Here is a 14796-nt window from a genome sequence, read left to right as displayed (position 1 = left end):
AGATAATTTTGAATATATCTCAATGAGATATGTGTAATTTTTCAAATTTCAAATATACCGTTTGCAAAGGAGATATGTAACAAGATCTAAAATTATAAATAGTATTTAATATGAGAAGTGCTAGGGGACCAACAGATTTTGTTATTTGTAGCCATCAATTAGCCATCCTTAGTATTTTTAATAATGTGAAATTATATTTAATAGTGTGAAATTATTCACTTTCTTTTGTTAGTTAAGTGCTGGTCAGATTTTAATAAAAGAATTAACTAAATTAATTAGTGATGACAAACATTATTTTTGGATAAAATAAATAATTAGTGTTGATTATTAATAATTGTATGTTACTAATTATTTTACTAAATATTGCAGGCCAAAATTAAATCTAGCAGCCCAAATTGGAATGAAAATAAAATAACAAGGTTGGTGGGCTGGTAAATCAAGCGAAGCCCAAAAGGAACAAAACCAAAGAAATTAAACGGGTTGCCTATTAGATATCAGAACTAAGCCCAATTTGAATTCAGCAAATCCCTCCGTCTTGCTTCCAAAGCAATGTTCTCTTTCTCTGTCTAAGTCAAATCACAAAACTCAGAAAAAGTAAGAAAGAGAGCTTAGTTCCTAAGCTAGTCATGAAAGAAGAAAGAAAGAGAAAGACTAAGCTTGAAAGGCAGAAGTCTAATCAACCATTTCAAACCAAATCAAGCTTAGGTAAAGGTTAAAGGTAACCCATTTCCTTTTACATGCATCAGATCTTCTTCTCTTCATCTTCAACGTTCTGTCTATCCATTCTGAGTTATATGGAAAAGAGGATTTCTATTCTTCTCTGCTGTGCATCTACGGTTGAAAATATGTCTTGGGGACCAAGTTGTGTTTCAATGGTCAAGATCTGGGTTTACCATTAAAGAAATATATATATTTTTTTTGTGATAATGTGGCTTTCGGTCAAGATAGAAAAGTCAGAAGTAAAGTTTTCATTGTGAGGATAAATGAGAAAAAGTGAGTGTGTGGGTTGGTGAAGCACAGTGCTCAAGGAGTTGACCTAGGAAGAAGAACCCAACAATATGCAAGGAGATAAAAGAAGACTTTCTGCTCATTCAGAAACCAAGGAGAGAAAACCAGAGTTTAGCGAGTTGTGTTCTGTGAAGAGTTCCCTAAAGAAGTTCCTCTACTTGGATAATGTTTTCTTTCAAAGAAGCATTCGGCCAATACTGAAGAACCAAATCAGAGGTTTGCAAGTCTGGTTTATCACATAGCAAAGAGGCTGTTGATGAAGTCAATCTCCTTCATGTTTTACAGATTGTAAAGTATTTTTCAATGTTTATCTTTATGTAATTTCTTGAGTGAAAAGGCATATTGAGAGAGCTCAAGTAAAAACCATTAGTGGAAAAAGGTTGAGTGATACACTTGAGAGAAAAATCTAGAATTATTTTCAGATTTCTTTAGGTGTGTTTATGTCTTGTATCTTGTACTTGTGAGGTATCCCTTTCTTAGTTGGGTTAGCACTAAGAGTGAATAGTTAGGTATTAGCATAGCCAATGTCAAGTTAGGTTAGAACTTGAGTGTGAAAGGATTGTGTCGATCATGTGGAATTGGTGTATGTAATACTTTTAACTATAGTGAAAATTCCTCCATTGTTGTAGAGGAGACTGGATGTAGGTTGCATAGCACAAGGCAACCGAACCAAGATACATGCTGGTGTTAGCTTCTCTCTTCTCTGCAATGTTCACAAAACATATCTTGATTGAAGTATTCTACCATCTTAGCTAACCATTGTATTTATTATTATACCTATTGAATTTATAAATAGATCAATTAATAGATAGTTTCTATTAATCCACTAGTTAATACAAGACAAGACACAATTCCTTCTCATTCTACACGTCCTTTTTTCTGAAAAATGGTTCTTTTTGCTTTCCGGAAATTTCATTTTGTTTCTTTTTCCTAAAAAGGAAATTCTAACCAATCGGGAAGTATAGAAAATTACTACAAACTACAAAGTACTACAAAGCATGTTCATGCTGAGCCAAAGTATCTTCATTTCATTCCTCCAATTAACCGCTTTTCCATTTTTGCTGGGACTGAAAAAGAAATAGGGATCATCAATTCATGATAATGGGAACCCTCACCACCATAGACCCACTCTTCCTCCTTTGCTGCGGACAAAATAATCTTCCAATTCAACAACGATCTTCCAATCACCACCACGAATTCAAACCCTTCTTCACTTGCTTTTCCACCAATAACAACAACAACGCATTTTCTACCACTACCACCTTTTTCCACCCCCATAGGTTTCTTTCTCATGTGGTTGCTGCTTCTGAAATCGACACGCCTAACGTGCAATGCTCCCCTCATCAATGCTCTGATGATCTGCTTTTCACCAATATTTTCCCAATCAAGAGAACACAAATGGTTCTCAACTTAACCATCTAATATATGAAACAATGTTTTTTGAACACGAAAATATTTTTGATATGCATATTATGTGTTTTTGTTAATGTCTATGCGTGAGTATGTGCATGGTTTTCTAAGAAATTGTTGGGGAATATACTCGGAAGAGAAAAAAAGATTGATAATGGTAAACTTATGTTACAAAATTTCCCCCTTACTTGTAACTTAACATGCCTTATGTGGAATGTATCTCAGCATATTTTGGCGTTTGCCATTACGGGATTGTTGTCTTGATTGTAACGAAATCTTGCAGATGGAGGGAATGATTTTCGTGAGATTAGATCAGAGTAAGGATTTGAGGAATTGGGAGCTTACAGTGGGTTGCAATCTACCTGGAAAATGGACTCTTCATTGGGGAGTTTCCTATGTTGATGACATTGGGAGGTACTTAGTACATATTATTGTTGATTTCTCTTTATATTTACTATTTTCATTTTGAGTATTTTTTTGTTTCGGAAGTTGGTGAGGAAAATAAATAAATAAATAAATAACTAAATAGAAATCTCTTTTTCAAATCATTTCACACTGCTTATATTTTTTAAAGAGGAGTGCTAGGGGCCAGCAATTTTTGTGTTTTGTAACCATCAATTGGCCATCAATAGTCTTTTTAATGGTGTGAGATTACATCCAATGGTGGGAGATCACTCACTTTTCTCTTGATGGTTAAGTGCTGGCCACAAAACACAAAAATTGTTGGCCCTCTAGACTTTTCCTTACAATCATGAAAAAAGAAAATATGAAGACAAAACACAAAACAAATAAGCTCTAAGAACTCTCTTTCCTTTAAGTTTGAAACCATGCTGTTGTATGTTAATTGATAATGTTAGTGACCCTATAAAGTTCTTGATTCTTGCAGGGAGTGGGATAAACCTCCTTGTGATATGATACCGCCTGGATCTGTTACTATAAAGGTAGACAATGGCTTCATGGCCTGCCATGATCACTTATGCTGCGTGCTCATTATTCGCATGGCAAAAGTTTGAGTTGGAAAGTAAAAATTTCAGGACTATGCAATAGAGACACCCCTGAAAAAGTCATCAATATCTGCTGATGAAGGAGATACATTTTATGAAGTCAAGATTCCCGACAGCCCCGACAGCAAAATTTCCACAATTAATTTTGTTCTCAAGGTTTAGGTTTAACAATTACAAGTTGTATCTGTTTTGTTGTTAGTAGTAGATAACTTGATGGATCTTGGAATCCTTTTTGACTGAACATTGTTTTTCTTCCTTTCGCTGCTTCCGTTTGCTACTTTGGTTTTCTGAATTTGGTTGATTTAGGATGACGAAAATGGAGCTTGGCATCAATATAAGGGAAGAGATTTCAAAGTTCCTTTGGCCAAATACCTTAAGACACCTAAAAGGGGCTTTAGTTTATGGCCAGGTTTCTGAAATCATTGCATGTTGTGATTTTATTTACTTTGCTGATAAAGTGTATATTACCTTCTCATTTTAGTGCTCTGAGGGTATCAAATTAATCATTATCCTGTGATGCAGCTCCTGATTTGTAGTTTCATTACTTGTAGGAGGTTTGACAAAGATATGTAACATTCTCCTGAAGTCAATAACAACAGTTCGCAATGATCAAGATAAAAGCAGTGAGCTAATTAATCCAAAACAGGAAAATGGTCAACTAGAAGGTTTCTGTATAGAAGTGCCTATCACAAAGGAGATTGATTTCAATAACTCTGTTACTGTCTCTGTTAAAAAGTGTTATCAGTCTGAGACATTAAAAAATGTCCTATATTTAGAAACTGACCTACCTGGAGATATTGTACTTCACTGGGGACTTTGCAGGGGCAATTCAAGAAGGTGGGAAGTTCCACCTGGTCCTCATCCACCAGGAACAGTACCGTATAAAGACAAAGCTTTGAGATCTCAACTGCAGGTACAGTGCTGACAAGCTGTGAATTTTTCTTTCAATGTTTTAGAACATAGCCTTAAGCTATCAAAATAATTTGAATTCTGTTCTTCCGCTGGCGTGGTCCTCGCCATTCATGCATTCTATGAAGATATAGGCATGCTTAATACTTCCAATAGATTTTAAACTTGATTTTTGCACCATATGATTTTCTGTTGCAAGAGGTTGATTTTGTTTAAATTATATGCAGACTACTGACCGGATGCATTGTACTCTCTCTTTCATTTTACTACAATTTCTTTTTTAGACACTGATGTAAGTTTATATACCTTAATGGATACATGCATACTATTGAAGCAACATTGCATTCAAGAACTTTGTACTTGCTCTTGTTATTTTCTCTTATTATTTTTCTTTTAAAAACTTAAAAGTTGAGTTATATTTTGTTGATGGGGATATAGACATTATTGTTGTAGTTAAATGTTTTTCTTTCTTTTTCTCATTATACATCTATTTGGCCATCCTATTTTGCAGGCAGGAGACAGTACAAAAGGATCTTCACTACAAATCACTTTAGGCGAAGAGTTTTCAGGATTTGCTTTTGTTCTTAAGCAAAATGAAACTTGGTTCAAATGCATGGGAAATGACTTTTACGTCTCCCTCTTGGGTTCTAATAGCATCCATAAAGAGGACCAACCAGAAGGTGTGGAGAGGGAATTGACCAAGGGGACAAGTCAAGATGCTTCTTTCCTTTCATTTACTGATGGAATATTCGGCGAAATAAGGAATTTGGTGACAGATATTTCCTCTAATAAGAACAGAAAGATAAAATTGAAAGAGCCACAAGAAAGCATTCTTCAAGAAATAGAAAGACTTGCTGCTGAAGCCTATAATATGTTCAAAAGCTCGGTTTCAACTTTCTCAGATGTAACTTCTACACTAGAGCCTGAGGCCACTGTTGTGGAGCCTGAGGCCGCTGTTGTGGAACCTGAACCTGCTGTTGGATCAAGAATATCGACTCTAGTTCCAAAAGTATGTTCTGCAGAAGGTACGGGATATGAAATATTATGCCAAGGGTTTAACTGGGAATCTCATAAATCTGGAAGATGGTATATGGAGCTTAAGGATAAGGCTTCAGAGCTAGCATCACTTGGCTTTACTGTAGTTTGGTTACCGCCGTGCACTGAGTCTGTTTCACCTGAAGGATACATGCCAAGGGATTTATATAACTTAAATTCAAGGTACTATGTCAAAAGTAGTATAACCATTTAGTTGCTGGCATTAATCTTATTTTAGAACTTATAATAGAAGGACTAGTGTTATCCAAATTGCACTCCAAATATGACCATCATTCACTAAATTGAGTAGCAGACACTGTGGTTTTCATCTGTATATTTATATAATACATGAGGAAACAATTGAGTAGAATGGAATGGGGATCCATGCCTTCTGTTTTGATATTCAAAGATGGAATGGAGTAAAGTGACCACTACATTATTTAGAAATTAGTGTAGAAATGAATGGAATGCCTAGTTTTGTCATAAGAGAAGGAAAAAAAAATGAGGAATTCTACGCTTCTCCCCATTTTGGGGGAAGAAGAATAAAATAATATGACAGAAATGTTATAAAATTCATTTCATGCTTTTCCATTTCATAATTTCCACTATTATGTATTCAAAAGATGAAACTTTTAATTTTTTTTCCTTCTCAGTCCATTGATTTTCATCTCTTTCCACCAATCCAAACATAGTCTTACTCTTGAACTCAAAGGATAGATAACCAGCAAAACACATCAAGAAAAGGAATTGGTGCATGAGTTGTAACAACCTTTCTTTTTTAATAAATATCAGATACGGAAACATTGATGAACTGAAGGATTTGGTGAAAAAATTTCATGAACTTGGAATAAAAACTTTAGGAGATGCTGTTTTAAATCACCGTTGTGCTCATTATCAGAATCCTAACGGTGTTTGGAACTTATTTGGAGGGCGTCTCAACTGGGATGAACGTGCAATTGTTGCTGATGATCCTCATTTTCAGGTTTGTTAGTGAAAGTTCTGGATGTGTGTTTTGTATTTTATTCTCTCTAACTTCATATTAATTAGTAATAATCCTAAATCAGAATCAGATAAAGGGTTCTCTACTTTCTCTATAACACTTCTGGTGAATGTCCGGGTTGTATGATATTGTTATATTGCTGGGTGAATTTTGATACATAATTGATGTCATTCCTTGCCATACAGGGTAGGGGCAACAAGAGTAGTGGAGAGAATTTTGATGCTGCACCAAATATTGATCATTCACAGGAATTTGTGAGAAAGGATATTATAGAATGGTTATGCTGGTTGAGGTTGATATCTCATACCCCTTCTTTTTTCCTTTCTTAGTATTAACAGAAGTGCTGTCAGGGAAAATTTTCATACAGTTGCACAATCAAATTTTTTGGTAGATCATAGATTCTAGTCAAATTATGAGTCGTGTTTCCCTATTATCTTACCTTAGAAAGGTGGCAAGGCGTATGTAGGGCTAGAATCCGACGGAATCGCTTGGTAATATGTTAAAAATGAGCTATGTCTTGACTATCGACCAATAGCTATCTGTTGGCCTGGTACACACTTGATTAGGGCATGCTATTTACTCTCTGCTTTCCCAAAATGTCAGGGATAGATTTGAAATTTAGAAGTATTCGTAATGAATTCTTGTGTGCTTCTTTAATCTTTATGGTGTAATAGTCAACTGACCAATAGTCCGCCCATTTCTTCTTTTCCTTTGTTCCCTCTATTTTTGGGAAGAGAAGCACAGTGGAGTCTTTATACTAAGCAGTATTTCTAAATCGATGAATACATGTTGCTGAATTGCTGCTTATCCCAAATGGACAACCTATTAAGCCCGATTTGTAACTGTCCCAGTACATGTAAGACCGGGATTTTAAGGCATAGAGACGGAGAAACCTTGTCTCCACTGTCCCCATATTCTGGGTGGACTGCAAATATAGAGAAAAACGGATTTGGATCTTCTAAATTTTAAATTTCACTTTACAGGGTAAAGTGTGATCTCTCACTCTTGAATAGTTTCTCTCTCATATTTTCTCTTGGTCCTACCTATGAAATAAATGGTAAGAGATCACATTTTACCCTCTAAAGTGAAAATTCAAAATTTAGAGGATCCAAATTCGAGAAGAACTATCTTGGGACATAAATAGGTTTATTATTTTTTGTTTTGGGATAGTATCAAAATTCAAAACACAGCCTTACAAATACGTATCTCCAATCTTTCTTTTGAGGAAGCTAAACTGAATAGCATCACAGATTTAGATGCTCGGAAGGATTCTCTTTCTCATAAAAATCAGATATCTGAGATCATTTATACTTTGTTTATTAGTGGCCCTAAGTAGTCCTACTCCTGTGTCCTGTAAAGTTCCATTTAAAATTATGTTTTTCTATTATGATTGTTATTTTGGTTTGGATAGAGCACACCAGTTTCTTATATTTTGTGACTTTCAGAAAAGAAGTTGGATATGATGGATGGAGGCTTGACTTTGCCAGAGGATTTTGGGGTGGCTATGTAAAGGACTACATTCAGGCAAGTGACCCTTATTTTGCTGTAGGAGAGTTTTGGGATTCCCTGAGTTACACAGATGGTGAATTGGATCATAATCAAGATGCTCATAGGCAGAGGATAGTTGATTGGATCAATGCTACCAATGGCACTGCTGGTGCATTTGATGTTACAACCAAAGGGATTCTTCACTCTGTAAACACTTACTCAGGCATTTCTTATTTTAACAGCGTCTGTTCAATTTTTTATTTTTATTTTTTGTGTTTTCCATTCCATTTGCCCCTTTTGCATGTTTTAAGACCTGACATATTTCAATTGTTTACTTACCTCAAGTTTTGCCTATTTTTTGAAAGGGTGAAAAAATGTGCTTTTGACATTTTTCTAGCATATGCATGCTGTTAACATTTGTTTTGTCTGACAAAACCTTGAGAATTGGCGCCTCTTATTTTTTCCTGGAGAAATTGATCTTTATAGAAAAGACGATCAACCGTAATGTCTAACAAGCTAGTCCCTTTGCTATATCATCAAAAGGATTTTAGGACATAGATGGATCTATTTCTAGGTAGTTCAAATTGGCCTCTATCAAAAACAAAATCAAGACAAATTCCAGCAAAAAGCTGACAAGGGCTTAACTTGTCCTACCTTGTATTTTATATGTATTTTTAAGTTTTGATTTGATGGACCAATTAGTGAGGGGTTAAGCTCAATTGAATCATTTGATAAGTCTTGCACACAATGGAAGTTATGCTCCAAGGGTGTGCTCAACTCCTTAGTTTTGTACTTTACTTTCTCGTGCACTTTAATCCTTAATCTTATTTTTGAAATTTGTCTCCATTTAGGCATTTGAAAGATGTGAATACTGGCGATTGTCTGATAGTGGTGGAAATCCACCAGGAGTTATGGGGTGGTGGCCATCTCATGCTGTTACCTTTATTGAAAATCATGACACTGGTTCCACCCAGGTTTGAACTTACACCTTGGCAAAATTCAAAACTTATTGTTAAATCATTTTGCTTGGAATTTCTTAAGACTTTTGGTGTAGATCTGCATAATTGCATGCAAATATTTAGTTGAATAGTAGTCTAATCAAACCTTGTAACATTTTGAGTTTAGTTTTGATGATCAAACGTTATTTTGAATAATCATTCAAGTACTAGGAGTAAAAGGTAATTACTTTTGCGAATATGGTAATAGTTGAATGGATATTTGTGTAAAAGTTTCTCTTACGGGTTTAATTTGTGTGGACTTCAATGTATTAAAGTTTTACCTAGACCACCAAATTATATACTACCACATCATCACAGTAACCATCTTCCACACCCTCACTCTTTGACTGCTCTTCCATAGGGATGGATTTTATTGATTATACCTGGATATCTTAGGTTTTTTTACACAATCTATATAACTATCCATGAGTTCATCATCAAAATTCTCTAGAAAATATTAGTTGATAAGATTGAAGCTTTTGTTAATTGTTTTGCTATTTGTAAGTGAATTTCGGATAACTCTTTTGGAATTGTTAATACAATGAAGCCAAATTTCGAATAATAGGCATTTTAGTATTGAGATATCATACTGTAGTTATGATGCTTGCAGGAACCCTTATCATTTTGGTATGGTTTGGTAATGATAAAAGTATTAACTCTCTTTTATCAACATCAAGTAAAATATCTTTAATATGTTCTCCTGAAGGGTCATTGGAGATTTCCGAGTGGAAAAGAAATGGAGGGATATGCTTACATTCTTACTCACCCTGGAACTCCATCAGTGTTCTTGGACCACATTTTCTCTCACAATAAAACAGAAGTAGCAACACTTATATCTATCAGGACTAGGAACAAGATCCACTGCAGGAGTGTGGTAAGTATAAGAATATATCCATGTTTGAATACTGGTAATGTATAGTTTTATACTCAATATTTTTGGGAATGAATAGGAAACTTTCCAATATTTTTTGGGAATGTGTGTGATGTTATGCATTTTTGGTATGCATCCTTTTTTCGTTAATAGTTGTTTTTATAATCTTTCTGGTTGTTGCTCTCTATAGTGCTTGGAAGATATAGTATAGAGTTTAATTGAAATCCTCTATGAATTTATAGTAACATCCAATCAAGTGTTGTTATATACACAAAATTAGTTAACTTTACCCCAATTGTCTATAAACTATTTTTTGTTTATGTAACAATACCTAGTTGAATGCCTATGTAATATTGAACATTGATAATGGTTAGAAAATATAAACTCTCTCTTGTGTATGTGCATGCACGTAGAAACAAATATCATGCATGCTTACAAGTTCATGACTCTCTTAATCAAACATTGAGGGTATTATTTAGTTGTGAATTAATATGATGTTATGCACAAATACTGAAGATTTGATATTGTTGGAAAACTGACCTTAATCTTTGCATATGCTTTAAGGTTCAGATTGTTAAGGCAGAATGGGATGTTTATGCATCTATCATTGATGAAAAAATTGCCATGAAGATTGGACCTGGCCACTTTGAACCCCCTGCTGGCTCCCAAAACTGGTCCTTCGCTATTGAGGGAAGAGACTATAAGATTTGGGAGGCAAAATAACTTATTTCATCATTACTCATTAGTATATAAAAAGGTATATAGTATGTTTATGAACAAGAAGTAAGCTTATGTACTCGAGGATAATATGCTGTAAAATTCGGATATGGTAGGCTCCAATATTAGAGTGAGTTTTATCACGCTATTAGTCACAGCCATCTAAGCAACACAATCAAGAAGGTTGCGTAAAAAGGTCCATTACTTCCAAAGGCAAGATTGGCAAGCTTATTTGGAACTTGCTGAATGTGAATGTGTTTGGGGGCAAAAAAAAAAAAAAAGTCAAGAAATGAGTTGTATACATGCTATATTTTCCATAGTAGGATATTCAGGTTCTTAATGTATAACAGTATAAAAGGTCATTTTAGTATAATTATATTTCGGTGATCATGTTGATTTTTTTTTGTCTTTGAAAGAAGCTAGAACACAAGGGCCGAGAAAAAAAAAACACAAAACACAAAACAAGAATTAAGTAGGCACTACTAAATCCCTACTGAGAACGTTTCGCAACTGTTGCCAAGGCTCTAACCACTCCACCAAATCAATCCCATCCTAAGCCCCTCTATTAGTTAGCAGGTCAGCAGCTGAATTTGCTTCCCTTCTCACCAGACTAAAATGAACTTTCCAATTCAAAGCCAATAACTTTTTAATTTTCAACATTAGATCACCATCAGTGTTATAGTTGGCCAATCAGAATCAAATTGAAGTCTTAGATAAACCTCTATTGAGTCAGTTTCGATTATGACTTATTTGAACTCACACTCCTAAGCAAGAACCAAATTCCTCCATAGAGCAAAAAGTTCACACCTGAAAATTTCCTAATTAGGGAGATATCCTGAGCAACCTTTTCTCCAAGTTCCATTTTTATTCTGAAGAAGACAACCAAATTCCGCAAGATTTTACTCATGGTAAATGCTGGCATAGTGGCATCACAATTTATTTTGACCATATCGTTTGGAGGAGGAGACCAAATCACACTATCATCAAGTTCATGAAGGAGGTGGTTTGAGCGGCTGAAAATTTTCAACTCCTGAGCAGGCCTCCTGCCAGAAAAGGCAACTTTATGATCAGACCATTCCTCTTCGGGATTAAAAATTTACTAATTTCTATGACGCCAAATCTATCGTATACCTGTGAAGAAAGTGAAATCAGCTTGCACCATCCGGCATCGAAAAATATCCAAGGGGTTCACTAAACCAGCCATAGAGCTGCCGATGCCAAACAAGGACACACCCAGAATGGACCACACGTTTCGAGCTCGATAACACTCAAAAAGCAATGGTAAGCTGATTCTTTTGACCATTGCAGCGAGGGTAGAGATCCGACATCGCTATCCCGCACCGAAATCGAAAAGCTGCTGTGGGCAAGGCTTCTTGGATGCAGAGCCAAACAAGAACCTTCAATTTTTCTGGAATTTTTGAGCGCCACAACCAGTTTCAATTGATGTGGGTATCCCAATGGTATTCCTTTGCAAGGGCCAAATATATCCCTCTTTTGTTGAGTAGGTTTTGGTAGAGGATGAAGACCACCACCATCCAGGGTTACCACCAATGTGAGGAGTTGAATAAATACCCATAGTAGTCCCTGAAATTCGCGCAAATACTCAATGTAATCCTCAAGATCCCGATTTTTTCATTGTAACTCTCCAGATAGAGCTCCGAGCACTCAAAGTGGTTCCTGGACATATTTTTGGTGATGAGTCATCACCAGAACGCTGACGTGAACTGGCTCATTTTCAATTTATACCCACATTGATCCTTCGCAGTTGGTGTTATTGTACAAAGCCCCAGTCATGCACCCTTGGCTCTCCCTCTTCCTCGCGTTCTTTATCGTATTCTTCAGGCTCCCAATTCTCTTCCTCTACGCTCTCCAAACCTACATCCACCCCGATGCCCAACCCTCCACCTCCAACGACCTTCGTGCTGCCATTCGCCACCCTAGCATCCGTATTCTAGTTTTAAGTGATACTGGTGTAGATTGGCAAGTTGCCAGGTTCCTTTCTATATCTTTTCCCAACTTATATTTGCTGCTTAAATTTCCATCATGTTTGTTAGGAGTCACTAAATGTTTCATGTTTAACTGGGCAGGTTGAATGGCTTAGATAATCATTGATAGCTATTGAAGAGCTACATCTTATTGAAAACAATATAAGCAGAGTACTAGTACATTTTGTTTTTGGTTCATTATTCTCGTTAAACTATGGAGAGCAGTTGAATAAACATTAGAAATTGAACCATTTGATCACACTGCAAGATTTCTCTAAAAGGTAAAAACTATGTACCGAATATTTTTTCAACATGTCTCTCATGTCTGATTGAGTTATTGTGTCTTTTGCTTCTTGTAAATACATTTTTTTTTTTAGTGTATACTCTTCTGGAACTGCTTTCTTTACATCACATGGATGTAGTCAGATTATGAAATCATAATTTACCATAACCCCAAGACTGACCCTTGAGGCTGAAATTTATTTATAAACAAAAAATTTACCATCACATGGATGTAGTTTGATTGAGTTATTGTGCATTTGATCCTTTTTTGAAATAAATAAATAAATTGAAAAATCCTAAACTACAGTTTGGTAAATTTATTAACTTGATATAGGGATATGTAGGTATCACTTTGAAGTGTGTTGGAGTATCCATGGGTGAGAAGCAACCGTTGACAAAGAAGCTGCCAGTAACAACTACAGTTAAAAATCTATTCTTTTATTAATGTAATGTTCACCCTGTTTAGACCTAACACAGTTTTTCTAATTAACTTGTTTTTCTCAGGTTGGTAAGTTGAAATTTATGTGAGGGCTTTTTTAAACTGAAGTCATTGGAGATATAGTTATTTCTTCAAGAAGAGGTTTGTTTTCATTGAAAAAAAAAGAAATAGCACGTGTGTTCAAATCACGAATGCCTGATTCAGTTATCGGCGACTTAATCTTGAAAAATCATTTCATTTTCCCTTGATAGAAAGATCAGATATTGAAGAGGTTCTTTTGTGCTGAAATTTCTACCCCATTCTGATTAGCTGCAACTAATTTTAAAAGTTGGCTTGCAAATGAATGTATTTTGAAGTGGTAGACTGATTGAGTGTGGTTATAGGCCAACATTAGATGTGTCATGTGTGTTTGAGGCCCTGCTGAATTGGATTTTCTTTACCCTTTCATGCCACAAATATTTTCTGATTCCATTGCAAACAGATTTGGATCTTGCACGCCAAAAAAGAATAATGGCATTATTTGGAAAATGAGCTCAAATCTATTATAAATATGTTGTTTATGGAACATTTATTTTTACAATGCAGCTTCGGATTAGTCCCTCAAAAAGTATTGTTGTTTCTGTTTAGTTCTTGGATTAGTTGGCATGGAATATAGGATAAATAGAAGGGTTAAATGGAAAATTTGTGATATCTTAAGGGACTCTGCTTTATGCTTGCAGATCCCACCGAAATTTGGATTTAACCACATATGCTGCTAAAGAGCTTCTAAAGTTAGATAGAGAGCGATGAACAAGAAGAGATGAAGTTTACAAAAATTTGGGGTTTTAGGGTTAGATATAAAGGGAGGGACCAACGTGGGTACAAATTGGAAATTGGCCAGCTCAGATAGCCGTTGGACCCCTCCAACGTGGCAAACAGAGGCCACGTCAGTGCTCCGGTGATGACTCATCACCAGAAATATATCCAGGGACCACTTTGAGTGCTCGGAGCTCTATCTGGACGACTACAATGGGAAATCGGGATCTTGAGGATTACATTGAGTATTTGCGCGACTCTCAGGGACGACTATGGGTATTTACTCGTGAGGAGTTATACCAAGAATGAAATTTTTAATATCCAAGGAAAGAGGAGTGGCCAACGAATCCAAGTGCCAAACAAAATTAAAACAAATATCTTCTAGGTTCTGAAATGTGGACATAAAAGAGAAATTTTCCAATATACCTAAGAAGACTCCAAGTATGATGCCAAACTGATTGATGAAGGGAGTCTATACACCAAGAAAAATCATCCTTCAAAAATTAAGCGCCAAAGCAATACCATGTCAACAGTTAGAAGCGTTTGTGGAAATCTTAAAATCCAAGCTATAACAACGCTCTATGTATTTTTTTGACATGTGTTTAACCCATAATTTATCCTTATAAGAAAGAATTTGCCAGACCAGCTTACCTAACAAAGCCAAATTCACACAGTGAGCATCTCTAAAACCAAGGCCACCATATTTCTTGGGAGCAATAAGAGTTTTCCATTTAACTAAAGGAAGTCTCTTACCATTGCTCTGACCCTTTTACAAGAATTGTCGGAATTAATTTTCTCGCAAGCATAAGAAGGGAAGAGGGATACTTGCATCTGGGAAGTGGGAATAAAAGCACT

The 14796-nt window shown here is 35.6% G+C and overlaps 1 protein-coding gene and 2 long non-coding RNA genes across 6 annotated transcripts; 2 read left to right on the top strand and 1 right to left on the bottom strand.

Annotated features, from left to right (window-relative positions):
- Positions 1906-10734, top strand: LOC107640526 (alpha-amylase 3, chloroplastic-like). Of its 4 annotated transcripts, none has more exons than XM_021123603.1 (13): positions 1909-2409; positions 2702-2832; positions 3305-3359; positions 3453-3578; positions 3729-3831; positions 3974-4335; positions 4843-5549; positions 6159-6348; positions 6552-6658; positions 7812-8061; positions 8706-8828; positions 9559-9726; positions 10294-10734. In XM_021123603.1, the coding sequence occupies exons 1-13, from the start codon at positions 2104-2106 to the stop codon at positions 10444-10446; spliced, it is 2781 nt and encodes a 926-aa protein (XP_020979262.1). In that variant the 5' UTR covers positions 1909-2103; the 3' UTR covers positions 10447-10734. The 4 variants fall into 4 exon arrangements, with proteins under 4 accessions (XP_020979263.1, XP_020979262.1, XP_020979261.1 ...); XM_021123602.1 differs by having other exon boundaries at positions 1914-2409; positions 10288-10734; XM_021123605.1 differs by lacking the exon at positions 1909-2409 and adding an exon at positions 2419-2575 and having other exon boundaries at positions 10288-10734.
- Positions 10898-12380, bottom strand: LOC110271914. Its single transcript, XR_002362773.1, has 2 exons — positions 11572-12380; positions 10898-11483 (listed from the first exon to the last, which is right to left on the bottom strand). It is a non-coding gene; the product is annotated as an uncharacterized LOC110271914 (long non-coding RNA).
- LOC110271915 lies at positions 12296-13697 on the top strand. Its single transcript, XR_002362774.1, has 3 exons — positions 12296-12432; positions 12528-12706; positions 13052-13697. It is a non-coding gene; the product is annotated as an uncharacterized LOC110271915 (long non-coding RNA).

This window comes from Arachis ipaensis, chromosome B05 (genome assembly GCF_000816755.2).
Source record: "Arachis ipaensis cultivar K30076 chromosome B05, Araip1.1, whole genome shotgun sequence".
Taxonomy (NCBI): domain Eukaryota; kingdom Viridiplantae; phylum Streptophyta; class Magnoliopsida; order Fabales; family Fabaceae; genus Arachis; species Arachis ipaensis.
The sequence above is the reverse complement of the archived record's forward strand: the minus strand, read 5'-3'. Positions and strand labels throughout refer to the sequence as shown.

Bases quoted from the DNA above. Each gene is read 5' to 3' on its own strand.
- LOC107640526 (XM_021123602.1), top strand. From the start codon at position 2,104: ATGATAATGGGAACCCTCACCACCATAGACCCACTCTTCCTCCTTTGC. The intron at 3,579-3,728 runs GTTTAGGTTTAA...TGGTTGATTTAG, and splicing joins CAATTAATTTTGTTCTCAAG to GATGACGAAAATGGAGCTTG. The intron at 8,829-9,558 runs GTTTGAACTTAC...GTTCTCCTGAAG, and splicing joins ATGACACTGGTTCCACCCAG to GGTCATTGGAGATTTCCGAG.